Consider the following 27,343-nt stretch of genomic DNA (forward strand, 5'->3'; position numbering starts at 1 on the left):
CAGTGGTAGAGCAACAGCTTCCAGGTTTATTTTATGCGGACGACATTGTGTTGCTAGCTAACAGCAAAGTGATTTGCAACGTCTGGCTAATACCTGTGGACAGGAAGGCAACAATTTAGGTTTGGAATTTAGTGTTACGAAATCAGGTGGTATGGTATACAATGAAAACAGTGAACAGAAAGTGGCGATACAGGGCCAAGAAATACCTCAGGTAAGATAATATAAATACCTTGGTATATGGATAAACGAAGGCAATAGATATATGGAAACACAGGAGAAAAAAATAACAGTAAAGGGGAAGAGAAATGCAGCCATAATGAAACACAGAGCGCTATGGGGATGCAGTAGGTACGACGTGCTCCGAGGTATGTGGAAAGGGGTAATGGTTCCAGGACCTACTTTTGGAGATGCGGTTGTTTGCTTTAAATCAGCTGTACAATCAGGGCTCGGTGGGAACCAAAGGTCAGTGGGTCGCCTCGCATTGGGCGGTCACGGGAAGACTGCAAATGAAGCTGTGTAGGGTGATATGGGCTGGACTTGTTTTGAAGTGAGGGAAGCTCGCAGTAAAATTGTGTATGAAGAACGATTGAGGAATATGGAAGAAAGTAAATGGGCTGGGAGACTGTAGAGGCATCTGTACAGGAAAAACATTGATTCACATTGGAGGAAATGAACTAGGAAGCTTACCAGCAAGTATGCGGCCTGTAGGGTGTGCAACACAGCAACAAAGAACGTCAAGAGGAAAGTCAGAGAGGCATAAATAATCTCATGGGCTGCGGCAATGGAAAAGAAACCTGCCATGAGTAACTACTTAAGAGGAAAACACGAAATCAGGAATGAAATAATTCATTTTAACTCAAAGGGAAGTTCATTACTTTTCGAAGCGAGATCGGGATGCCTTAGAACACGCACCTATAAAGCGAGATATAAGAAGGAAGAAGAAGCATGTGCTTGCTGCGGTAGAGCTAGGGAAACTATGGAGCATGTTTTATTAGAATGTGAAGACATCTACCCAGCGGTCGATTTAGGCACCACTGGTCTCCTTGAAGCGCTTGGGTTCAGCGAGAGCAGGGCAAGAGTAAACTTGCCCGCAATAGGGATTAGTAAGAGGCGATTGGAGGATTGGTGGAATAAAAGTAGGGAAACGACAAAAAACGGAGGCGTACAAAAGCACAGTGCGCAATAGGGGATCAGAAAATTTGGTTGTGGGAGTTCATAGTGTTTTTTTATTATTATTGTTTAACCTAGGTAGGACATTAGTCAGTATAATAGCAATTGCTTGGTGGCGCAACCCACCGCCCCGTTCCAAAGGGGACCCTCATAACATCCATCCATCCGAATATGGAGGCTGTGCTTCACACGTAGAGGGCGTACGTGCAACGAAGTCTGATCTATGGAGCAAGGGATGAACATCCATCGAAATCCACAGGGAAATGCAGCCCACGTAGACGGGTGTAGGTGTGTCGCTTTGAGAAGTGTACAGATGGTGTTGTGAATTCGCAAACGGCCGTGAAGACTTGCAGGACAATAAGCGCTCGGAGTGGCCGCGTGCGTCGCTGACTGACCACGGGAGCATCTCAAATTTAGTGCTGCGATGGGACAAGTGTCTGAACCGGTGTGGGAACTATGTGGGAAACGATTTAAGGAGAATAGTACGTATGTTTGTAATTACCTGTATTTACCTTATTTTGGCTAATAAGAGAAATAGGAGCAATGGTTTTCTGATTCGCCCTTGTATGTGTACAAAGTAGCAAGGCCTACGATTACAAAACTGCAGAAGGTTCAGAAACCTCGGTAGCACTTTCGCGAGCGTTTATTCTATCTCTGTGACAGCGTTAACGTCGGTACGGAGCACGTGAACCATACATGTGGACTTTCTCGTATAGCATTCCTTCCTGGTTTCCATGTGTTGAGATGCGCTTTCAGAAAATGAATTATCCATTGTTCTCATCAACCGCGACTCTGAATCCCATGCTGCCACGACTTGAGCAGCGCCTGTGTCGCTGGGGGTGCTTGACAGGGCATTTTAGAAATCACTGACGCGCCCTTTACCCCGTCGTGAACAAGAATCGTAATGAAAAAAGAAAAAAAGGAGAACAAAATGAGAAGGACATATTGTTACCCTAACTTATTTATGCCGAGCCTTCTGCCTCTGGCGGCGCGCGTTTCCTCTCTTTTGTTTTCTTTTTCTTGTCGTCATCTTTAGGGCGCATGCCGCACACCACCTCTTCACAGACATTCGCCGGCGCTCCGCAGTAAGTCGTGCAACTCTGCGCGCGGTGGACATCTTATCAAACTGCATTGTCAGCACCGATGCCCCGCTACGAAGTACGGCACTCAAGCAGCACCCTGAACTCACTGGACGACAACGGGCTGTTCGCGTCTCTGCGAAACCACATTGCAAGCGCAGCGAACGACGCGGAAGATCAGTTTCGTTCTGAATTGCGCACCGGCACTCGTGCATCGTGCGAGGTCGTCTCAGCCACCACGCCCTCCAACTCGAGGGCAGGGAGCCTGGCTGACGCGGCGGTGAGCCTGCGCCAACTCTCCTCCGGTTGCAGGGGATCGTCAGTGGGCTGTGCCCAGTCTTCAGGTCGTGACACTACGCCACAGGCCGCCGCCGACCCCAGCGAAGGAGGAGGTGCCCTCGGGTTAGGCGCGGTTGTGGCGCATATGTCCTCCGCTTTCCGAAACTACCTCGCCGACATGACGGCGGACGCACCGGCGGAGCTGAGTCATGGCGTCCAGCGCGAAGATCGCCTTTCAACTCCTCCGGTTCGTCAAGAATCGCTGGGCCGCTTCTCGGTGGCACCTGCCGCAGCGGAGTTGCCAGGCCGCGTCGAGGAGTCCGTGGACGCTCCCAGGTCGGCGACGACTGAGATTCGGGACGACCCCTTGGGCATCGGCGGAGCGTCTCGTCGTTGCAACTTCCCTCTCCGCTCCCAGGACGCCGTTCTCAATCCGCGCATGGTGACATCCCCAAGAGACGATCATGGTTCTGCCCCTGCGGAGAACGTCTCCAGCCATCCCGTGCCCCTAAGCCACTGCCCTTCGACCGAGAGGAAGCAGTCGCGCCGCTCTTCGTCGCTCGTCCAGCTAAAGCGCTTCGCAAAGTTTCGCATCTCGCTGAGAAACGGTAAGGGTTTTGGGAAACGACCCAGGGGATGTGGCTGCAGGGCGGAAACAGAGGAATTTGCCGTTTCGTTCGGTTGCTGTATTCCGTTTTGCAGAGTATGGTTCTTTGGAATATATTTGTTACAGCTTAGTATCGTAAGAAAAATATGGGGATAAAAACTGTTGGTGCGGGTATTACTGTGCGAATTTACGGTATGAGTTTTGTTGTCGTGCTTTGTGTAAGACGACAGAGCTCTTTCTTTCATTATTCTGCACCATTCCTCACTCAACGTGCAAGCCAACCTTCGGCCATTGCTCCTTGCATTGCATCGGAGCGTGCAGAGTGGGAGCAGGACCAACGCTGGCAATCACGCGCTCCCTTCAAGTTTGCCTGGAAAGTACTATTTTGAGTATAGCCTGAACTGAAGATACCACATAACGGACCGCAAGTTTACAGTGCGCTCAAGAGGCACTGATGATGAAATGAACACTAAAACCGCTTGCCATATCATTGCAATATCTCATTCCTTCTACCTGAATTGTTCTTCGATAGAGTGTATCGCTGCACTCTGTAGACGACGTAGCGAATCTTGCATGACACCAAGGGCGATGTAGGCACAAGGGCACAAGGAGGTTTACTTGAGGGGATGTACCATACGTGCATAGCGGCGATGATCTCAGCCTAAATGTAACAGGCAGACTAGAGCTAAATAAACCAATTGGCGGGTTTAATGTCCCAAAGCAACCCATGTGCTGCGAGAGATGCCATGGAGAGGGTAGGGGGGCGTCCTACATGTTGATCACTTGTCATGTCATTTGTTTCAGCAGGGTAGAATTATGAGGTTTAACGTCCCGCAACTGTGCCCAGTTGCAGGACGTTAAAAGGCACAGTGGGTTAAAAATTGAAATTAAATTCTGGGGTTTTACGTGCCAAAACCACGATCTGATTATGAAGCACGCCGTGGTGGGCGACTGCGGAATAATGTGGACCACCTTGGATTCTTTAACGTGCACCTAAATCTAAGTACACGGGTGCTTTCGCCATCCGCCCCCATCGAAATGCGGCGGCCGTGGCCGCGATTCGATACCGCGACCTCGTGCTTAGCAGCCCAACACCATAGCCACTAAGGAACCACAGCGTGTTCACAGTGGGTTACGGCGGGCGCCGTATGGTGGAGGGCTCTGGATTAAATTTGACCACCTGGGGTTCTTTAAACCGTGCACTTGAATCCAAGTACACGAGCGTTTCTGCATTCTGCACTATGAGAAAGCGTGGCCGGTAGGAAGCGAACCCGCCACGTACCTCTTGCTCGCTGTTGCCACTGAGCCATACCAGAGGCTGAGAAGCAGACTTGTAAACTAACTTCTTCGATCTTTATATGAGCCAGTGCATCATACTGCGCACGTCCCCCCCCACCCCCTCGTCCCCTATGTGTACCAATGCAGAAGTTGCGTGGGTTTGGTTGCCCATAAGCTGCTCCGGCCCTCTTGAAATGACCGCACTCCACAAATCGAACATCGGTTGCCCTGGTGCACGCACGGCTTCCTGACATTGAGAAACAACCAAACAGGCGACAAGCAGAGCTGTGGTGTCGCTAACGCGGAAAAACTTGTATAACCGCAACGTTAAGCCACTTAGAATGCAAAGTGCTGCGTGTTTGTTTTTTCGTTCATCACTCGTACGTGATCAGTAGCAGCGCTGATTCACAAATTGTGTAGATCAGCGTGTCTGCTTTCACTAAGAAAGTTGGGAGAGAACAAGGGTCGGTGGCTGCCGCACATGAACGTGGAAAGGAATAGACCGGAGAAATGGATGAAGGGTGCGCACTTACACAGATTAGAGCGAAGTACGCACAGAGTCCATTAGCTGATTGATTGCCTTGGATCAAGGATAGCGTGGCCAAAGCGCGTAGAGTGCCAATGAAAAAATACATGTGTGTGATTTTTTCAAAATCCCACGCTCGCGGCGCCAGAGCAATGTTACCGCGACGCTGTGTTCGTATACATGCAGCACTTGCGTATAGGGAAGTTGCATATAGGGAGGGCGGAGCCGGCAGCAGTGGATATATGCGAGTCTATAGCAAGTGGCGGAGGACGAACGTTTTTCTCGCCCTTGCCGCTGCCTCGAAATCCGCCGTTGTCAACTTTCTAGGCGTCAAAAATTGGCATAAAAAATCAGGTCGATTCGAGGCGGTCTTAATACACATACAGCGCATTGTGTCGGCACAAGGGCATAGATGAACTCCTATTTTTCGCTTGAAGTGAGAAAAAAAGAAAAAAATGGAAAGAAGAGAGAGAGAGAGATAAATACGAAGGCGGTTTATTAATCTGCGCGGAGAAAAGGGATATACTGATTGAAAATTCAAAATGCAGGACTGAGCAAAGTAACTTTGACGCTTTTATGAGGACAGCCCGGTTTGTGGAGCGCTATTCAATAAGAAATCAGATCATTTGCATCTAGGAAAGTGCATAAATGTTAAGCAGTTGCGTGGTGGTACTGTAGCACCGAACGTATCTCGCTTAGGTAGTCTGAGGTATTTCTTGGCTGCCACAAGCTGCCCGAGCGTGTGCAACGTATAGAGCTAAAGCTAATGCGGTAGATTAACTGGGTTAATTGTGGTCTTGTGGAGAAACGCAGAAAAATATTTTTGCAACAATGCCTGCATGAGACGCCTCTAGCAGCATCTTTGAGAGCAGGAATTGCGCGGGACCTAGAGCGCATGTCGAAGCGCAGTGCACGTACCTTTACAAAAAGCTATCATCGAGCCGTTAACCTCACTTCTTGTGGCTTTTCACTACTGTGGCATCCCTGCGTGACGTCCTGTGTCTGGCGCATACCTTATGTTCACAGACTGTAAATAAACGCTATTCGAAAGCCCCTAAAAGCATCTGAAGCAAGTGATGAGACTCAGGATGAAGGGCAAGCTTGCTTGGAACAGTTGCACCGACCTTATTAGGTTTTGTTATTTTTTTGTTTTTTGCTCTATCTTTTTTATAACTCTCAAACTCTCTTTCTCTCTTTTCCCTTATTTGTTCGGCGGGAGGGGGGGGGGGGGGGTCTCTTATCTGTGTCTGTCGCCGCTGACATTTTACTGATTATATATTGCACTGCATATATTTCGTTATTTTCGTTTGCGATTGGTGGCGAATGCGTCTGTCTTTTTGTTTCTTTGTTTGTTTCGAAAGATGTCGAAATGTTTTCTTCACGCGGATAGCCAACGAGCTTCTTATCTCCGGAGAAAGGAAATGGTCATATTTCTGAAAGCGCAGTCCTCTTTCCGTCGCAGTGGAGAGCGGACAAGAATTTATGCTGGTTTACGAAAGCGCTGGTATGTGAATGACACACAAGTCGTATGACCCACACGTGGTATGTGAACAGGTATGTGGATGACCCAGCCGTGAACAGGTGCACATTCAGTCGTGTCCACAAGGAAAGATGACAGATGTGTAATGTAGGGAGGGGTGACAGGTTTGGCAGGGGTTGCCGCTGCTGCGACCTTGAAGATGGTCAATACCCTCACTTGGTTAGACGGCAGCTGTAGCGTGACCTCCACTGACCCCCAAGTTGAACGGAGCTGCGTTCCATTGCCCTTTTTGCACAAGTGCTATCATTTGCGTCTGCGGGCAAGCAGTTTTCTTATACAAAGTCAATGCGTGTGTGAAGAATAAAATAAAGTATAAGTGAAAAATTATTTTACAAGGTGAACTGATAAGTATGAACATAGCAGCAGGGCGAGAAGAATTTGTAAGAAGTAATGTGTAAATATAGATGTCATTTCATAAACGTGCCCTATGATATGTATAATCTATAACCGTCAGGAATTGCTTAAGGCAAACAAGAAAATTATGCAACGGTGCACCAAACTAGGGGGGGGGGGGAGGGGGGGACGTTTCGGCCGCACAATAAAAAAAAAAACAGGGAGAAAACAAAAAATTACCGACGATTACGTTACTTCCTAATGCGAAATGTGAGCGCAGCAAATAAGCTGTTTCACCTTTTGGATAGATTGAGGCAAAGAAATCGAGCAACACATGTATGCGCTATCACATAATTTTTTTTTTATTTTTCACACGTATTCCTTTAACAAAGACTCCACTAACAGTTCTTGACAGTCATGAAGGAAGCTTTGTGGTCGGAGAAATAGACTGATATATGTTCGACTTGGTACACCAATGCTTGATTCTCAAAGACGAGATCTATACAAGTGCCTCGCGAGTTTGTCACAGCCGTGGGGGAAGCAGAGGCTAAGCGCCGCCGCCGAGAAGACCCTGCCGTTCGCGCCGCCGAAGCGGAGGCTCATCGCCGCCGTCGAGAGCAACCAGCAGTAAGCGAGGCTGAAGCAGAAGCTCATCGCCGCCGCCGAGAAGACCCTGCAGTTCGCGCCGCCGAAGCGGAGGCTCATCGCCGCCGTCGAGAGCAACCAGCAGTAAGCGGAAGCGGAGGGGGGCGGCGTGTACACCCAGCGGCAAACGATGGGGGCAGAAGCGCGCGCAGCAAGCGGACAACACGATAAAGGGAGGAGGGAAGAGATAGCAGCGACTGACTGATGCCGCTGACGGCGATAGTGAGTCAACCCCAGCTATCCGCCACACAAGAACAGGGGGGGGGGGGGGACCCTTTCCTCCTCTTTCTGCATGGCGGCGACGGTGTTCTATGCAGTCACGTTATCTTGACTCTCTAGCGGCGTCAGCGGCATCCAGCGGTATCAGTCGGTCGCTGCTAGCGCTGGGGGGATGAAAGGGGGGCGGAGCTGGTTACGAGGCCGACGACGACGCCGACGACGACGCGAAACCCAGGAACGGACGCCAAAGAGCTACGCTCTAAAAAAAAGTAAAAGGTAGAGATGCATGACAACTATAAATGCGTGTGCACACATTGACATCGTGTCGGCCATAAGCGATAGGGATACATGCATATCTAAAATAATATTAAGGGGTCATGAAAACTAACGGGTAAAAAGGAAAGTTTGCCAGCACTTTCATTGATTCCACAAGTCACCGCTTTGAATTTATGAATTAAATACGATTCTCGAAGCTCTTTTTCGTGCTGACAACGAAACCCAGATTGAAGGATTGTTGCGGTGATTTATCAAATAAGTGGCCCGGAATGCGCACCTGTTTTGATAGCGGAAGATTAGGGAGAGTAGCGGCATGAAATTTGTGGTTTTTGAAGCGGTATAAGAATGGTGTTTCAGTTTTTCCAACGTACTGTAATTTACAAACAGAACATTCGAGTAAATTGGTGCAGTTGTTAGCGTTGCACGTGAAATTACCTTTAATTTTCATGTGGAAGTCGGATGCAGTGCTCTTGCCAATACATGATGTCGTCATGTGTGCACAAACCTTGCACCATGTTTTCTTGCAACGTAGGCAACCCGCAGTCACGGGAATCCTCGCTTTAGATGACGTTAACCTGTCATGCAGATAGATTACCAGATTGTCTGAAGACTACCCGAGGTGGTTCTGGAAAGATAACCTCAAGGTGATCACTCTGCGCTAGTATGTTAGTGTTTTTTAAGTGTTGACGAAACATTTGGAATCGATGCTGAGTAGGTTAGAACAAGGTTACATTGTGTCTGAATGGACGATTGCATTTTCGCGCAGAACAAATAATCCTTCCGATTCAGCGCTTCAGCTTTTTTAACGGCATCATCAACAATCTGACGCAGATATTCCTGCTGGATTAAAGCTTCGCGATGTTGTTAAGTTTTCATAAAGGTCAGACTGTTCCGAGCGAAGCTTCTTAAAGCGGAGCGCCTAACTATATGGTATACTGGTTTTCCAGTGTTTCACGTGTGAACTTTTGAAGTGAAGTCAACGATGCCTGTCCGTTAGTTTTCTATATAGTTTAGTGCTTAGTTTGTTGTTGGATAGGGAAAGTGTGACGTCAAGAAAGTTAATCTTATAACGAGAGTACTCATGTGAAAAAGAAATAGATGTGTGGGCGGTATTAAAATCAGCTATAAAGGATAATAGTTCATTTTCACCATGAGGCTATATCAGAAAAATATCATCTATAAGCCGCTTATAATAAAGAGGTTTTAGTTCGCGCTTGCTGAGAAAGTCATTCTCCAGAACAGACATAAAGATGCTAGCATAATTAGGTCCTATGCTAGTGCCCATTTATGTACCGCTTATTTGAAGGTAATGCGAACCGTCAAATTCAAAATTATTGAGTGGTAAAATTACTTTCAATAATGTAGATAGTGTGTCACTCACTACCAACGGTTTTTTCATCAGACGATCTGTCAAATGCATGAACAACTGCCTCGATGCCATCACCATGGGGGATGTTTGCATCGAGTGAAGCCACAACGGATGTGACGAGTACGGAATTATCTGGTGTCACGAGGTCGTCGATGTCCAACAAAATATTGTTCGTATTTTAAGATAGGATGGGAAAGTAGATGGAAGGCTGCTGATTATTACATCAGCGTAACGTGAAAGTTGCTCCGTGACGGTGCCACTGCCCGAAACTATGGGCCGTCCGGGGCAGTCTTGTTTGTGTATTTTAGGCAGCAAATAGAAGCTGCCGGGGCTGAGTGGTCCGAATGAACCTGCTGCGTTATTGCTTAATTGCTGGGCCTTTACGAGACCTTTTATGGTATCTTCGACAATAGCTTTAATTGCGTGGTAGGATTAAAGTCTAGGCGCTTATAGCAAGTATGATCATATAGCTGTCTATGGGCTTTATTTATATAATCCGTTTTCCTAATGATTACCGTGGCCCCACCTTTGTCCGCTGGTTTTATCACGCTATCACTGCGTTTAGCCAATGACGTGATAGCTTTCCTCTCTTCTAATGAAATGTTTGGTTTAAATGAACTTTGCTTTTCATAAGCTTTCAGGAAGTCACGTTGGACGGTGGCAATATTCATGTTCAGGTATTTATCGCGCTGGGCCGGAGAGGTTCAACGGTTGCTAGAAGGTATAACTGGCGGCGTGTCCAAAGTGGATGAATGGCCGTGGAAATATTTCCGGAGGCGCATGTTGCGTGGAAAGTTAAAATCTTTACCAATTGAAAATCGTCATATCCGCCAGTTGCAGGACAAGAAGTTAGAGCCCGTGATAGGATGAGAAGTTCATGCATCATGTAACCGCGCAAACGACAAAGGACAAAGAAGGAAACACAAAGGACAGGCGCGGACCTGTGTGTTTCCTTCTATGTGTTTCCTTCTTTGTCCTTTGTCGTTTGCGCGGTTACATGATACATTCGAATATCGACCACCAATTAGCCCGCCTCTCCCTGTTAAATATGAGAAGTTCATCCCTAGTTAGGCTATATTCGGTCATCCTTTGTGGACACGTCTTAAAGTGCATCTGTTAACGTGTGGGTCACTTACAGGCTGCTTACCCGTTTTGCTTTCCTTCAACTTTTTTCTTTTGTTTTCACGCAAGTTTGCACTCACAGTTGTTTTCGTTGACTTTGACATGAGTCAGTGCACGTGCTGGTATCCTTGACACCACGGCATATTTTCCTTTTTTTTTTACACGAACAAGTTCGTAAAGTTTGTATTCACGATTTTGTTTCCTCTCGCTCGCTTCTTTCTCTTCTTACTGAGAAAATGTATAAATTGAGCTCTCTCAGCTCGCAGTCGCACTCTTGATGACGGCTGGACGGCGGCCGAAACGTCAGTAAAGTCTTGTTATTTTTCGTACGTGCGTGTATTACTGGAAGTGTGTGTATATATATATATATATATATATATATATATATATATACAATCAGCAACATTTTCTGCGACCGGCCGCACTTTTTAATTTGTGTGGGACGCGTGGCTTGCCGTTTCCAAGTGATGCATTGGCCCAGGTATAAAAGTGGTGTATACGAGACAGGTGCCCTGCGACGCTGCTAGTATTGGCGCCGCACCAAGGTTACGAGAATGCGCTGCGAAATTGTAGCAGTGTTAGTGGACCAGATAAAGTAAGCAATTTTTCACCACTTCACTAGGCCTGCCGTGCACGGACTTAAAGGGCAACTCCGGCGATTTTTCGATGTCAACGGATGTCGATGAAATTCGCCGAGTACGTTCCTCTGAACACTTCCGCCATGTCCTCAAAAAAGCAGGTTTGCGAGTTTCACATATTGCCTCGAACACCCTGCCTTGCCTCCTCCTCAGTTACAAGCCACATTGTGTATGACGTCAGGAGGGTTCGATGCAGAGCATGGCGGGATCTTGTCAGTCGACGATCGTGAGCTGGTGCATGGCGTGAGAAGTTGCGTTCGCTGTAGACGTGCAAGAGATGGGAGGCAAGTGGTGTTGCGTTGTTGGCTGCACGGACTTCAGCCCTCGCCATCCGCACAAACAGTTTGAGCCGATGCCGATCGCGTTCAGGCGAGGCCTATATGTCACAGTCGCGTAGTTCATGCGTCTGTTGCTGACGGACCTGAGCGACTGACCTGAAGCGAATTAAGCCATCAGGACGAAGAAAACTCCTTCTGTAGTGCAATTTTGACCATACGGAGTTTAAATACACCATTACTCATTTCTTACAGTGCAGACAGAAAACGAGAAGCGACAACGCGGAGCAGTATCGACATCGGTACGTTGCCGTTTTGGACGAAAAGCTGCCCGCCGCACTCAAGGGCACTTCCATAAATTAAATGCGACTATGAACATGGGTGTATTTTTGCGTATTGCCATGCAGACTTCCGAGGTGCACTGCTTGCCTCGTATCCCAATTGGGCAGCAAGCGTAGGCCCCTCGATACAGCAGCGTAAACAACCGCCTCGTTCAGCTGCCAACGGTGTCTTTACTGGCATCGGCGTTTCCGCGAGAAAGCTACGCGTTCTCCAAATGAACGATCATACGCGCAAAGACCTCATCTATGTCCACTTTACGGAACATATTGTGTGCATGAATAGAATACGAAGAATCATAAGTAGACAGCATAACAACGCTCCCGTATATTATGGCCTCCGGCTCGCTGTTTCCGAAGGTGTGTGATCGCTCATATCAGCGGGATCCAGAGTAATGCAACGATGCTTACGTGCACAAAACCTGCCTGTTTTGATAAGTTCTGACATTAATTGATGCTACCGATGAGCGGCTAGCGTTATATCTCAAGCGAACGACGAGTGGTCGCTGCACCTGCCGATGTATAATCAAATGCACCATTCGGTGCTTTGGAGTGTCAGCGGCGCTCTTGCGGGATACAAATGCGGAAAGTCGTGCTCTACATCTTACAGCGACCATGCGAAGCGCTTCCCTGAAAAGGGGTAAAACATCTAATATAGCAAGCAGCACGTATAAAATCAGCAGTGAGGTCTTCATGTTGCAGCACGATATGTAGCTCATGGGCGCTGGCTCTCGTGGTGGCGGGTCGAATACGAACGGCGATTCGTAACTACTGAATTGGTCAGAATCATAAATGTCAGTAGTTGAGAGATCCGAAGAGCTGGCGCAGCTGACATTGTCACCCGAAGGTCCGGCGCGGTCAGGATTCAGCCGAGCGTCTGCTCTTTGCTGCCAGCGGGAGAGACCGGCATGACTTGGGCGCCTTTCCTGTTGGGGACACTGGTGACGTCACACGAAGATGTCGCTCGGCCGCTTGGTCACGTTTCGGTTTCGTTTTTGCGCTTTTTTGCTTGTTTAAAATAATTTTCGAATTTGCGTAACAATTCTACTATTACACGCGTGATAGGAGGGTCTCGGGAACATATATATTCCATTACCTTGACATGGTCAAAAATTCGCCGAAGTCGCGCTTTAAAATTCTCCTGTGACTTATCGCCTTTTTAGGACAGTTCTTTAGTCCTAAGGCCTGTTGAGCAAAAAAAAAGAAAGTGTGGACAAGTGTTAATGAGCCATTGCTGGGACGTTGCAGCAGGTTTGCAACCCATCTCGAAGAACTCGCCCATTTTCACTTCTTGCTTCTTTGCTTTTGCACACGGCTGCCCGAGAAGTGACTCGTGCCACTGCGTGACAGGTACCCCCGCCTCTTCGGGCGTAATCAAAGAGCGGTGCGCACCCCAAGGCATGCGGGCAACCCCAAGCTTTGCCGACTCACCCGCCCTTGTTGGTGCATAGACGCGTGCACTGGCGCACACAGCAGTTGATTACCTCCCGCACACGAGGAGCACCGTGCCAACGCCGTTCGCAACCCAGGGTTTATGATGCACGACGGTGGGCTGCGACCGAGTATTCCGCTATCCGTCCTCGGCTGGCGCGCATGCAGTCTCTCTCTCTCTCTCTCTCTCTCTCTCTCTCTCTCTCTCTCTCTCTCTCTCTCTCTCTCTGTTCCTGGGTGCGCGCCTCGATAGTGTAGGCATCTGCAGGGACGGATAATGACGCTTGAGGGATTTGTTGTGATACACTCTCTTCTGACTTTCCACTCCAAGCTGGCAAAGTCCAGTATACGAGGCTTTGCCGCCATCGGCCGGATCCCTTTCACTCCCTGTCGGTGTACACGTCGTTCTTCAACGTGGTCTAAAAAGTGGAACCTTTGCTTAAGTCTAGGCTGTTGTCGCACTGAGCCCTGTATTGAGTCAATTTAAACCTGCCAGGTTAAATAGTGGTTGTGTGTGCAACGCGGATTTCAGCAACATGGACAGAGAAACCTTCCTTTAATACAGTTAAAACAAGTTTAAGGGAGCACATTTTCGACATCATCTAGTGAGGCCAGTCTAGCTGTGCTATTGGAGGAATTAGCGGGCATTAAATGGGATATAATAGGGCTCAGTGAGGTTAGGAGGACAAATGAAGCATATACAGTGCTAAACAGCGGACACGTCCTGTGCTACCGGGGCTTAGCGGAGAGACAAGAACTAGCAGTCGGATTCCTGATTAATAAGGATATAGCTGGTAACATACAGTAATTCTATAGCATTAACGAGAGGGTGGCAGATTTTATTGTCAAACTTAATAACAGGTAAAATTGAAGGTCGTACAGGTCTACGCCCCTACATCCAGTGATGATGACCAGCAAGTCGAAAGCTTCTATGTAGACGTGGAATCGGCGATGGGTAAAGTCAAAACAAAATACACTATACTGATGGGCGACATCAATGTCAGGGTAGGCAAGAAGCAGGCTGGAGACAAGTCAGTGGGGAATATGGCATAGGTTCTAGGAATAGCAGGGGAGAGTTATTAGTAGACTTTGCAGAACGGAGTAATATGCGGATAATTAATACCTTCTTCCGCAAGCGCGATAGCCGAAAGTGGACGTGGACGAGCCCGAATGGCGAGACTAGAAATGAAATAGATCTCATACTCTGCGCCAACCCTGGCATCATACAAGATGTGTACGTGCTCGGCAAGGTGCGCTGCAGTGACCATAGGATGGTAAGATCTCGAATTAGCCTAGACTTGAGGAGAGAACGAAAGAAACTGGTACATAAGAAGCCGATCAATGAGTTATTGGTAAGAGGGAAAACAGAGGAATTCCGGACCAAGCTACATAACAGGTATTCGCCTTTAACTGAGGAAGATGGCCTTAGTGTTGAAGCAATGAACGGCACTCTTATGGGCATCATTAAGGAGTGTGCAATAGAAGTCGGTGGTAACTTCGTTAGACAGGATACCGGTAAGCTATCGCAGGAGTCGAAAGATCTGATTAAGAAATGCCAATGTATGAAAGCCTCTAACCCTACAGCTAGAATAGAACTGGCAGAACTTTCCAATTTAATCAACAGCGTAAGATAGCTGACATAAGGAAGCATAATATGGATAGAATTGAGCATGCTCTCAGGAACGGAGGAAGCCTAAAAGCAGTTAAGAAGAAACTTGTAACAGGCAACAATCAGATGTATGCGTTAAGAGACAAAGCCGGAATTATCATTAGTAATATGGATAAGATAATTCAAGTGGCGGCTGAGGAGTTCTATAGAGATTTATATAGTACCAGTGGCACCCAGGACGATAATGGAAGAGGGAATAGTCTAGAGGAATTTGACATCCCACAAGTATCGCCGGAAGAAGTAAAGAAAGCCTTGGGAGCTATGCAAAGGGAGAAGGCAGCTGGGGAGGATCAGGTAACGGCAGATTTGTTGAAGGATGGTGGACAGATTATTTTAGAAAACTGGCCACCCTGTATACGCTATGCCTCATGACCTCAAGCGTACCGGAATCTTGGAAGAACGCCAACATAATCTTAGCCCATAAGAAAGGGGGCGCCAAAGAATTTAAATTATAGACCGATCGGCTTACTGTCCGTTGCCTACAAAGTATTTACTAAGGTAATCGCAAATAGAATCAGGAACATCTTAGACTTCTGTCAACCAAAGGACCAGGCAGGATTTCGTAAAGGCTACTCAACAATAGACCATATTCACACTATCAATCAGGTGATAGAGAAATGTGCGGAATATAACCAACCCTTATATATAGCTTTAATTGATTTCGAGAAAGCGTTTGATTCAGTCGAAACCTCAGCAGTCATACAGGCATTACGGAATCAGGGTGTAGACGAGCCGTATGTAAATATACTGAAATATATCTATAGCGGCTCCACAGCCACCGTAGTCTTCCATAAATAAAGCAACATAATCCTAATAAAGAAGGGCGTCAGGCAGGGAGATATGACCTCTCTAATGCTATTCACAGCGTGTTTACAGGAGGTATTCAGAGACATGGATTGAGAATTGGGGATAAGAGTTAATGGAGAATACCTTAGTAACTTGCGATTCCCTAATGATATTGCCTTGCTTAGTAACTCGGGGGACCAATTGCAATGCATGCTCACTGACCTGGACAGGCAAAGCAGAAGGGTGGGTCTAAAAATTAATCTGCAGAAAACTAAAGTAATGTTTAACAGTCTCGGAAGAGAACAGCAGTTTACGATAGGTAGCGAGGCACTGGAAGTGGTAAGGGAATACATCTACTTAGGGCAGGTAGTGACCACGGATCCGGATCATGAGACTGAAATAATCAGAAGAATAAGAATGGGCTGGGGTGCGTCTGGCAGGCATTCTCAGATCATGAACAGCAGGTTGCCATTATCCCTCAAAAGAAATGTGTATAACAGTACTCACCTACGTGGCACAAACCTGGAGGCTTACGAAAGGGGTTCTACTTAAATTGAGGACGACGCAGTGAGCTATGGAAACAAGAATGATGGGTGTAACGTTAAAGGAGGGGGGGGATAAGAAGCTAGCAGATTGGGTGAGGGAACAAACGCGAGTTAATGACATCTTAGTTGAAATCAAGAAAAAGAAATGGGGGCATTGGCAGGGCATGTAATGAGGAGGGAAGATAACCGAGTGTCATTAAAGGGACACTAAAGGGAAACAATAAATCAGTTTAGACTAATGAAGCATTGCTTGAGAACCCTGCAGGCAGTCATTAAAAAAAACAGTTTGATTATTAGATGAGAAAATGAAGGTCCAAGTATCAGTATTTGAATTTCGCTCCGAAACCCCAGCGCCGGTACGTCAGCGTGACGTGAGGGATTCCAAAGTATGTTTTTGCACTTGGGCCGCGTTGGCTGAATAAAGGTTCCCGAAACTTGCCATGTTTAATATTTGGTTCCTTTAGAACACAATGTAGTCAATCTGTACCATTATATATAATTAGTAGGCCCTAGACGATACCATCAAAATCCAAGACGTCACTGCCCCCAGGTGCGGGAACTTAAGTAGGCGTCGCCACCCGTATTTCGTTCTTGCGCGTTTTCTGGCCTACCAAACGTCTTATCGTTGTAAGAGTGGTGTTTTTGCTGTTGTAGAACGGTAATTTACTGATGCAGAAGAAATCATTTTTCCCTTTAGTGTCCTTTTAAGGCTTACGGGCTGGATTCCAAGAGAAGGTAAGCGTAGCAGGGGCGACAGAATGTTAGGTGGGCGAATGAGATTAAGAAGTTTGCAGGGACAACGTGGCCACAATTAGCACATGACCGGGGTAGTTGGAGAAGTATGGGAGGGGCCTTTGTCGTGCAGTTGGCGTAGGCAGGCTGATGATGATGATGTTTTTTGGACATTGGAAATAAATCAATTAAAATTTTCATGGGCGGTCTAAACTTTTTTAATATGGATTATTATTGCGATCGATCCCCGACTTTCTTTTACGTCGATCGGGTAGTATGATTTAATTCCGACTGAACAAGTAGTGTCGGTGGGCGCCACTCTATTCTGCGTAATCAAACAACAAAACAGGACATAAAAGCTGTACATGTAATGGGGTGTCATAGATATCTCCAAAGCACACTGATCTCTCAGTAGAACAGCACGTGATATTCAACTCGTTTAATTTATTTGGTCTACACCTTTCTTGTGCAACTGTATACGTGCCACCGGATGCTCCGGCTTATGTAGCACGGCATGTCGACCAACGAAGTAGTGCCAGTGAGTGTATCTATGTTCGTCGTAATCGAATGCTAAATCACAAAATCAAACTTGTGCATACAAGGTCGGGTCATAGGTATCTTTAAAGCACCCAAACCTCGTAAAGGAATTGAATATGATATCCGGCGGCTTTCGTTTTCTTTAATTTCTTGTATTGGGCTGCCCCATTTTTTTTTTTTTTTTGTACAAGGTATGTGCATAGCACTGGCTTTATGCCCATTCTTGGCCAATTCTGCAGACTGTCACGCAAGAGGTGTAGAATGATACGTGCTGTATCTTTCTAAATGTTATCTCAATCGATGCTTCGCCTTTCGGACGAAACTGCGACTTCTTTAGCTGGCGGATGAGATGGAGAGGTTGGAATCATTTGGCTGCTGTTATTTCATTTCACTTTTATATGGGCTAAGCTTTGTGGGTAAATAATCTTTTTTATAAGGCTATGCCTTGTTTTGGGCTACTCCCTACTGTGTTATTTCTGCTTGCGTAGCATTTCACATTAAGTGCTGAAAAAATTCGCATGCTTGGGGGAGAGTTGTTCATGAAGGGGAAACGTGGCTTCCGCTTTATAGACGCTCCTAGCTGCACGAAAACTTGGGCAAGTACCTCTAAAAGCAAGCTTCCCGGCCGACGGAGAATTCTCGAGTCGGGAAGGAAGGAAGGAAAAAAACCTTCTTCCTTACGCACTAGCTCTACCAACTGACTTCACTGGCCGGCAGAAGGTGATGTGAATGCAAGTTGGTGAATTCTTATTAGCTCAACTAGGCGTGGCGGCTGCTTGTAGCCGCCCTGTTTCAAAGGTGATGCCAGCCGAAATCATCATCGTCATTAACAAGTCGAAGCCCTGATTATTAATAGACAACTCCGTGTGGAACGAGTAGCTTGGGAAGGTGGTAATGCTAGTGACTTCATTTCAAGTTCAAATAAATGTGACAGAGCCCAACTTGACCTCCACCCGGAGTGAGCATTTAACACGCTAGCGACATCAGCTCGATCTCCGGAAAGGTTAAATATTTCACTAAATGCTATTAATGTTAAATTTGACGCTGGCTGAAGGTGCATGGCCAAATTCTAAACGAGACTTAAAGGCAGAGTGGCACCAATCGAAATTAACGAACGAGGTATTAGAAAATAATTAAATTATTTTTCCAACGTTTAGCTGAAGATGCAAACAATTCGGTCCGTTGTCGGCAATTTTGTACACGATAGAGCTGGTTTGTCAAAAATTTCACCGAGGATTACGATACTTCCTAATGCGAAACTTGAGCGCAGCTGTATACGTGTTTTCATTTCGCGATATATTGGCTGGCGCGGGCAATTAGTCTCGTGCGGCACGTTGCGAACGGAGCGAAGTGTACGTGGCGCTGCTGCCTCGCTAATCGTGACGCTTGCGCGCGATTCACAGCACCCGCCACAGGGAGACCTCCGCTCATGCGGCGCTTTGTTTCCATACAGACAACGCACGCTACTCTGGCGCCATCTCGTAGTCATCGTCGCCGCAAAGCCCGTTGTGCGCGGCACTACGCTGTTCTCACGCTTTCGCCGTACCTTCTCCGCTTTCTCCCTCACGCTCTTTTCGCTATCGTCGTCTTTCATCCGCGGTCCGCGTTCGCTCGGTTACGACGACACCGAGGGACGACGCCGACGCTCGCCGCAGAAACGGGCGCCTAAGAGCTGCGCTCTGAAACAGGCGCAGCTAACAACGATAACTAACAAATTATTAGCGGAGACAGGCAGCCAATGACAAGCAGTCCTTAGTAAGGAAAAACTCTGCGAAATCCGCTGTTCGGGCCGAATTCACAAAACGTGTTGTTCGCACACGACCTCTTTGCCTGTGGCTGTCTACCTTCGCTGAATAACTAGTATGTCCAGCATCATTATTGATTGGAATTTGCTTTTGCGAACAATTCTAGCGTAAGAGCGTTTTCTGAATACGGGCCTAGCGGCACAAGTTAACCCTGTAAAGGGCATGCTTCTCCCCGTATTTCTTTTCGGGACGAGCTCTGCTATTCGGACAACAAATATTGCAAGCGTGGGAATGAAAAGTGTACCTTTAAGTACAATAGGATGCACGTGAGTGTGGTCAGTCTTAGGGGGGATCAGCCTCAGTGTTAATGTAGCACTGACTTACACCGCTAGTCAGGTGCACAGCTCGCAAAATTGTTCGCTGCGCGAAACGAGACAAACGCAACAGCTCGCGCGCGACACCGTAAGCGTGAGTGCACCGCGCAGCAAGAAAAGCGAGGAAAAAACAAAATGAAGGCGGTGCCCGCGACGCATGCGTGACGCGATCCTCAAGCTCCGGTATGGCGGAACGCAGGGAAGGAATTTCGCTTGCGGAGGCTTGACGGGGCAAGTGGAGACGGTGTCTCTCTTGGCAGTGGCGCTCGCCTCCTGAAATCATGGGTTGGCGGCGCTGCAATATTTGTATCTCGGCTATTAATGAACCAATTTGAAAAATTCTTGCGGCAGAAAGCTCCCGAGAGTGCACGTAACAACTTCCAGCGTATTACCAGAGTCCTTCCATGTTTTTCTGGTCACGAAACTCCGCCGTCACGCTATGGGAGAGGTTCATATGCTGCCCAAAGGTGCCGCGACGCGGCGCCACTGTGCCACAGAGGGCATCGTTCGCGTACCGAAACGCGCGCGCAGTGCGAGGCAAGCTGAGTGATCGGGTGCGTTATGTGCATGTGCTGCGCTATTTTTCGAGTGCTGGGCTGTTTGGTTTAAGTGGCGGGGTGGGACAACGATGCCGAACACGTGTTGCGTGCCTGGGTGCCGTTCCGGCTACAAGGGCACGACCGAAAAGGTGTCGTTGTTCTGTTTACCTAATAACAAGGAGCAGCGCGAGAAATGGAAGCGGGCCATACCGCGGCAGGAAAGTGGCGGTTTTAATTTCGAATCGAAGTATACGCGTGTGTGCGCGAAACACTTTGACGCCTCGGACATCGTCACTGCGTACAATTTCAACATCAACGGCGACGACGTGTCCCTGGAGCGTGAGAAGCCGACGCTGAAGACTAACGCCGTTTCAAAGATGCTTTTAACAAACTTCTTGCATTGTGAATGGTGGACCATTTATGACCGGACGCCTCTGTACTATCTGTATTTCGCTCCGCTTGTTTTACATGATAAATAAATGATCGTGCTTGTATTTTGTTTTTGCACCAACACGTTTTATTTCTTTTCTTAATCGAATTATAAAGTTCTTTTTTCATTTTTCGACCATGATAAGAATATCAGGACCGGTGATTGCAACATTTTAACACATTGTAAATAGTTGCGAATTAAGAACCAAAATACCTAGTCTCGTCGTTTCTGCGTCGAAACCAGGAGCAGCGTGAATAAGTGCTGGGCTTACTGACGCTTCTAAACGACTGCTTGCTAAGGCAATTGCCTAATTACAGCTAGTTTCAACTGAACCTAACACTTCAGGCTCGCCTTAATCCGTTGTTAAAAGCCGCACCGAAGACATTTAGTAGCGAAGTTCGTCTTGCATTATCTTATTCAGAAATGGCATCGCTTTGCAAGAAATCTTAAGCGCATGGAGCAGCTCAGTTCGCTTTTCTTTGTCATGAAGTATTCTACGGTAGCAGCCCTTTGCAATAGCAATTTCATTCTTTTGATCTCGTTATAAGATACTGCCCACAGAGTCCTTCTCTACCACAGTTTAACAGAAACTGAACAGCTGTGCTCGGCGAACAATCTGGCGCTATGCGCAACGGAGAATTGGCGCTTACTCATCTGGTGATAAGTGGGACCACTGGCGTTTTGTTGCGAATGCGCGGTGTTTAATTTAAGGCAAATAATAAAAAGCGGAGCCCACCGAAGCGTTGAGGCGAACGGCGATGATGAAGAAATCCGGACCGAGACCGCCCGGCCGTGTACAGCGGACGCACTTCGACGGGGGCGAAATGCAAAACACCCGTTTATTTAAATTTAGGCGCATTTTAAAGGATCCCAGGTGATCAAAACTAATCCCGAGTCCCCCACTACGGCGTGCCTCATAATCGTATAGCGGTTCTGGCTCTTAAAATTCCAGATCTTTCTTTTTTTTCGGTCTGAGACCGCCGCAAGCTCCATGTTATGAGCGGCTTTTTTTTTTTTTTCGTCCCGAGCGCTCATATCGCAGAAGACACGCTCAGGCAGTAATTTAATTATATTCAATGTTAAAAATAGTTACGTGAAACTAAAGCGATGGTTGAGGAAGTTTAGAAAGCTAGAATACCGAGGCTGCCCCACACACAACCACAGCGGCAGCGGCGTTCGCATGCCCTCTCATGCACGGTTGCGCCTCTAGCGGCGGGCGCTGGCGCTATATGAAACTGAGGCGGCAGTTTCGTGACCAGAAAAAACATGGAAGGACTCTGGTATTACCGAAATTTGCTATGTGGCCTAGTGAGGGGTCCTCTAAAGCGATTAATGTAGCGCGTGGATGTCGGGTGATTGGGAACTTTGAAGAGGCTGCACCACATTTCGGTGCTTGCGGTAAAGTTTGGAGTGATTTCAGATTACCCGGTGCGCAAAAGTATCTGCTCCGAGACATCTTTACACATCCGCGGGGTTGTCTCTTGCCCAGTTTTCAGGCTTGCCGAGAGGGTATTGGGGGCTAGTTCTCATCATTATTCTGAAGGCAGCGCATTTGTTGACACATGGACAAACACAAAAGCAGACAAACACGAGCGCTTCGCTCAAGTGCTGGTGTTTGCCTGCTTTTGTGTGCGCCCATGTGTCAGCATGTGCGCTGCCTTCAGAAGAATTTTCGACATTTGTTAACACTATATAAAAAAAGAAAAAAAAAGGGAGCTTGTTTTTTTCCCCCGCCTTTCGCAGCGTACGTTACCCGGTGGATTTGTTTGAACTGTACGAAGACAGAGTTCCCAGGACGTTTTGCATCCCTGTTGCTGGAACTACTGCACGTAGTCGAGAGACACGGAATGATAAATTAAGGAAAAAAAAGCACGGTAAGGGCCAGGTCCTGAGCCGCTGTGCCCTCATTGCGAGATCAAGTAGGGGGTAACGTTCCCCTCCGCTACGTGCACTGGCGGCATGGCGCGCGCCTCTTGCAGTTTGTCTGTGCTTCTTTTTTTTCTTTTTTTTTTTTTTTTTTGCGCGCGCGCTTCAACACGGCGCGTTCTCGGGACGCGCGCGGGTGTATTACGACCTGCTGTTTACCTTAGCGCCCGGCGGCTCGCCCGTGGCCCGACGCGTTCCCTCCGAGCTTCGGTGGAGCGCGCGCACGCACCGAGACACTGGGGTTGCGGGGCTTATGCGCTATGCGTCAATGTGGACGCGCCGAGCGAGAGCGGCGTCGCGGCGCGCACCGTTTGCTTAGACGGCGTGCGCGCGCGAAACCCGGGAGAATGGCGGGAAGGAGCCGGTGTGCCGCTGGCGGTTTTGAAGCGTTTGTGCACACAAACCGTCCTTGCGATTACACCTACGCTCGTCGCGACAGCCGTGATGGAATATTGAAGCTTCTCTCAAATTTCTTTCTCTCCCGCTTCCCCGACCACCTTCCTCTTAACCGGTGCTCACATCGGAAGAACGAGACGAGCTTTCTCTTCCGTTGGTTTTTTCGTGGGCCCCAAGCTGCTCTCGGAGAGGACAAACGAAGAGGCCCTAGGCTCGGTGACAGAGTGTATATTCCTGTGTTCGCCGGGACGTACGAGCCGCCGATGGGAACTTGAACCTTTTCTCTTTCTCTCGCTCCCCTCTGCACGTTTGCCGCGCGCTTTTTTATGGACAGGGTACGCTGTCGTTGCTGCCTGGCGCGACCTGAAATTGCTGCGCATACCGCTCGCGCACAAGTTGGGTTTCGGGACGGATACGGCCCTGGGGGCATGCGATTTGTTGTGCGAGCGCACGCGGAAAATATGCGCATATCTCATCGGTGAGGTTCGGTCGTCTCTCTCTTCGCCAGCGGCGGATCTCTAGCTGAGACACTCTGCTCGAGGAGCGGCGACGAGTCTCGCTCTACGAGCAAGACTTCCTTTGTTCTACCTACTGAACGAGAAAAATTGCTGTGTAGATGTGATTCACAAGTTCGAAAAGCTGCTATCCTGTGTAAATCGAAAAATAAAATGAATAAAACACACTAATAATGCGTTACATATCTTGTCCCGTTTGAGTTCCCTCTTTTGCCTGGTGCGCGCGAGGGCTCCAGCATGCGTACAGAACAGTGTCCAAACGAAATCATCTTTACATTTCCGCTGTCTATCTTTCTCCTTCTTTATCTTTTTTTTTGCTTGCTTGTGTTCTACTCTGTAGACTGTATATCATGGAAGCTGGATACTTACGTTTGAAATGTGACCTGTTTGCAGGGTGTGACTTCCTTCTTGCGTTTTGACATGGAGAGGCGTACAGGCAGTATCATTTCGCGCAGGCAAAGTCATATTATCGTTGGCAGAAACTAAACACAGACATACAGACAGACAGGAACGCACGCACGCACGCACACGCACGCACGCACGCACACGCACGCACGCACACGCACGCACGCACGCACGCACGCGCGCGCGCACACACACACACACGCACGCACGCACGCTCACACACACACACACACACACACACACACACACACACACACACACACACACACACACACACACACACACACACGCACGCACGCACGCACGCTCACACACGCTCGAATTCCCAGCATCGTACTTTTTGAACTCCTATTGCGAACTTCTTTAAGTCTAGGCGACGCTACGCAAGCGGTCTCATGTCAAATCAACACTTCTGTGCCCGCCGCGGTAGTTTTGCAGCTATGGCATTGCTCGAGGTCGCGGATTCGATCCAGACCACGGCAGCCGCATTTCGACGGGAGCGAAATACAAAAAAGCTGGTACACTTTATTTATTTATGTTATGTTATTTATTTATTACATACTGCGGACCGGTCTGGTCCAAGCAGTATACGGGTAATACAATTTACAGAATATTTCTATTTTATGGACAGGATACGCTGTCGCTGCTGCCAGTTAAAGAACACCAGGGTGTCAAAATTATGGCGGAGTCCGCCACTACTGCGTGCCTCATAATCAGATTGTGGTTTTGACACGTGCATCCCCATAATTTAATTAAAGTTTAACACTTCTGCCACGATGCGATGTGCCATCTGAGGCGATCGCAATGCTCAACCCTCTCATAGGTTATGAACAGTGGCACACGACGCCTCAGTCAAACACGTATCGCTGTGTGTTCTGTGTTCTACGAAGACAAACGGCAGTGATACAGGCAAGGTAAGGTTTAACATCAAGTCCGCTCTCTCGTATTGAGCTAAACGGTAAAGAAATTTAACATTCGCCGTCAGCATTACCGCTAATTATCGTCAATTAAGGCAAACAGCACGCAAAGTTTAGCTTATATCGATTCACTCAGTGCTTGGGATCTGCATTATATTTTAACTCTTATAGGTAGTTACTCATGGCAAGTTTCTTTTCCATTGGCGCTATACCCAGGCGGCAATGATGATGATGATATATTGGCATCCCCTTTGAAATAGGGCGGCAACGAATAATCATCTAGCCTGCTTGGTTTAATCAGGTTTAATTGACATGTTTTTCATTCTAGCATTTTTGTATGCATCTCCATAATCTTTTTTTTTTCTCAAAATTTCTCTGTCTACCCGGTATCACTACCTATGCCAGTAACGGAACCGGTCTTATAAACTTCTTTCCTGCTTTTTTCCACCAGTACTCTAAACGTCTCTTACTTATACTGACAGCTGACCGCTTGTTGCTTCCGTCCACTTTAAATCCAGGTGCTTCTGGAAGGTACACGTTACCTTCAGATTTCGCTGGTTGAATCTCTTCGCATTCCATTAGGATGTGCTGAGTGGTATGCGGATATTCTTTTGCAGCATGCACATGCCTCATCTTGTTGCAAATATTTGCTTCGGTATGTTTTTATCCTTAGGAAACCAGCTCGAGTTTCAAATAACAAGGCAATGCCCTTTGCGTTATCGTACAGATTATCTCTTGTAATTTCTTCGCGTTCTTGTAAATCTCCATGGTCTTTTTTGTTACCATTCCTTGCATCCAATTCGCTGTCTCTATTTCCCTCACTTTCTTTCTAATGACTCCTGGTTGTCTATTTACACTTTCAATTGCTCTCTACTTGGTTGCCAACTTTTTTCACCTACTGGTCCATTCCGTGTCCACGTTTTTGAGGTACAGATACTTGTGCACTTTAGTCGCCCATTTATTTTCTTCCACGTCCCTGGGTCTTTCCTCAAAATTAATTTCAGCAATGCGCTTCTCTGACTTCAAAAGAGGCCCAACCCATGTCACCCTGCTCTGCGTCATTTGTGATTTTACCGTGAGCTCCCAAAGCCAACCGGCCTACCGATCTTTGGTCAACTTCCAGCCCCCACAAGATATCCGATTTGAAGCAAAGAATGGCATTTGCTAACGTTAGCGCCGGCACCATGACTCCTTTCCAGATTCCACGCACCACCTCATATTTATTGTGGCCCCAAAGTGATCTATGTTTCATTATTGCTGTATTCCGCTTCCCCTTTATTTCCAGATTATCTTGATGCGTGCTTGAGTAAGTGTTTCCTTCGTTTATGTATACGCCGAGATATTTATGTGATTTGACTATGTGTATGACTTGCTATTCAATTGGTGCCACGTAATTACTCGTCTCTTCATTAAAGCTCATGATTCCCGATTTCTCTGTGCTAAACTTATGGTCTAGGTTCGACCCTACTTTGCCACAAATATTCGCAAGTGTCTGTAGATCTCCTGCATTGTGCTCTAGTAGCGTCGTCCGCATTCGCAAGTCCGGGGACCTTCTGTAGCACCATTTGTCAGTTACGAATGTAGGATAAACCAAACCATAATTTACTGTTTTCCAGTCGTCTTTCTACGCCCTTAACGTGAAGCGTGAACATCAACGGAGACGAGGGGACACCCTTGTCGTCGGTGAATCTCCACCACTCAATTGCATCCCCCGCACAACCGCAAGGAAGACGCCGGCTGTTCGCGACGCCTGTGGGCTGCGGTGTCGTGGCGTCTTGCGTGGAAGGCGATTTCGTTCCGTGCGCGAATACTCGTGGCTCTGCCCATAAATTGCGCAATGTGCGGGCAGTGCTGGTCCGCCAGTGCTGTGCTAGCGCGCTCAGTCTAGGAACGAGCACCGAGACACTCTCGCAGGCTTGCTGCGAGAGCGTTAGGGGGGGGGGGGGGGTCTCTCTCACATGCTGTGTCGTGATTTTCGTTTTGTTTCTTATAACGGTCGTAGCACGCGCTTCTAATCTGGCAGGGTAAAAATTGCACCTACATGCTATAGTTGCGTGGTCTGTCAAAGAGTAAACGCTGTCGATTGTGCAAACAACCAGTCTAGGCGCTATAGCACGTCGGTGGAGTGACAAAGCGTGTTGCCCGTTGGGTTGCGAACTGCTCGTTGTGTTGCAAACTTAACCTAACCTAACCTTAAGCGTGCTGATGTCTCACCTCAGAAGCACGTAGCCTGAGTAGCACTAGCTTGCGCCATCGTGATCTCGTTTCTTTCTCTCTCTCTTTCTTTCTTTTCTTTCGCTTTGCCTTTTCTTTTTCTTTCTTTCTTTCTTTGCCTGACCGGATCCAGAGCTTATGTGGCTGAAGAGATATATCGTGCAACTTCCTTTGCGTCGTTTGCGTAGTAGAGGTGTCGCTTGTGTAGTAAATTAGACTACGTTGTATTTCACGTACTAAATAATAATTATTTTTTGTGAATTTATATCGCGCGAATTTCACTTAACGACTAAAGTCGTTGAGCTAGCCCACCGCTTCCTTTGAAGTTACCGCCGTTTTCAGTAGCGCAATCCAGCAGTCAAAGTTATCTTTCTCTACTTTTGTTGATGTGGTGCACAGCCGAAAAGTATGAAGTCTCCGTATTGCAGCCTTGGTGGCATACACGATAAAATGGGCTTGCACATTTAATCGTCTATACAGGGTGTTTT

General features: G+C 47.6%; 1 protein-coding gene across 3 annotated transcripts in view; it reads left to right on the forward strand.

Moving 5' to 3' along the window:
• kcc (solute carrier family 12 member kcc) overlaps nucleotides 1–27,343 on the forward strand; it is a 449,856-nt gene that overhangs the window by 226,162 nt on the left and 196,351 nt on the right. Inside the window, exon 1 of one of the 3 annotated variants that reach the window (XM_075668642.1) lies at nucleotides 2,192–3,136. The exons of the other annotated variants lie outside the window; for them this stretch is intronic. Coding sequence (XP_075524757.1) covers nucleotides 2,314–3,136 — 823 coding nt within the window. The 5' untranslated portion in view covers nucleotides 2,192–2,313. Of the gene's footprint in view, nucleotides 1–2,191; nucleotides 3,137–27,343 lie in introns of those variants that run through there. 3 annotated transcript variants of the gene reach the window in all.

This window comes from Dermacentor variabilis, chromosome 1, assembly GCF_050947875.1.
Source record: "Dermacentor variabilis isolate Ectoservices chromosome 1, ASM5094787v1, whole genome shotgun sequence".
In the NCBI taxonomy this organism is placed as follows: Eukaryota; Metazoa; Arthropoda; class Arachnida; order Ixodida; family Ixodidae; genus Dermacentor; species Dermacentor variabilis.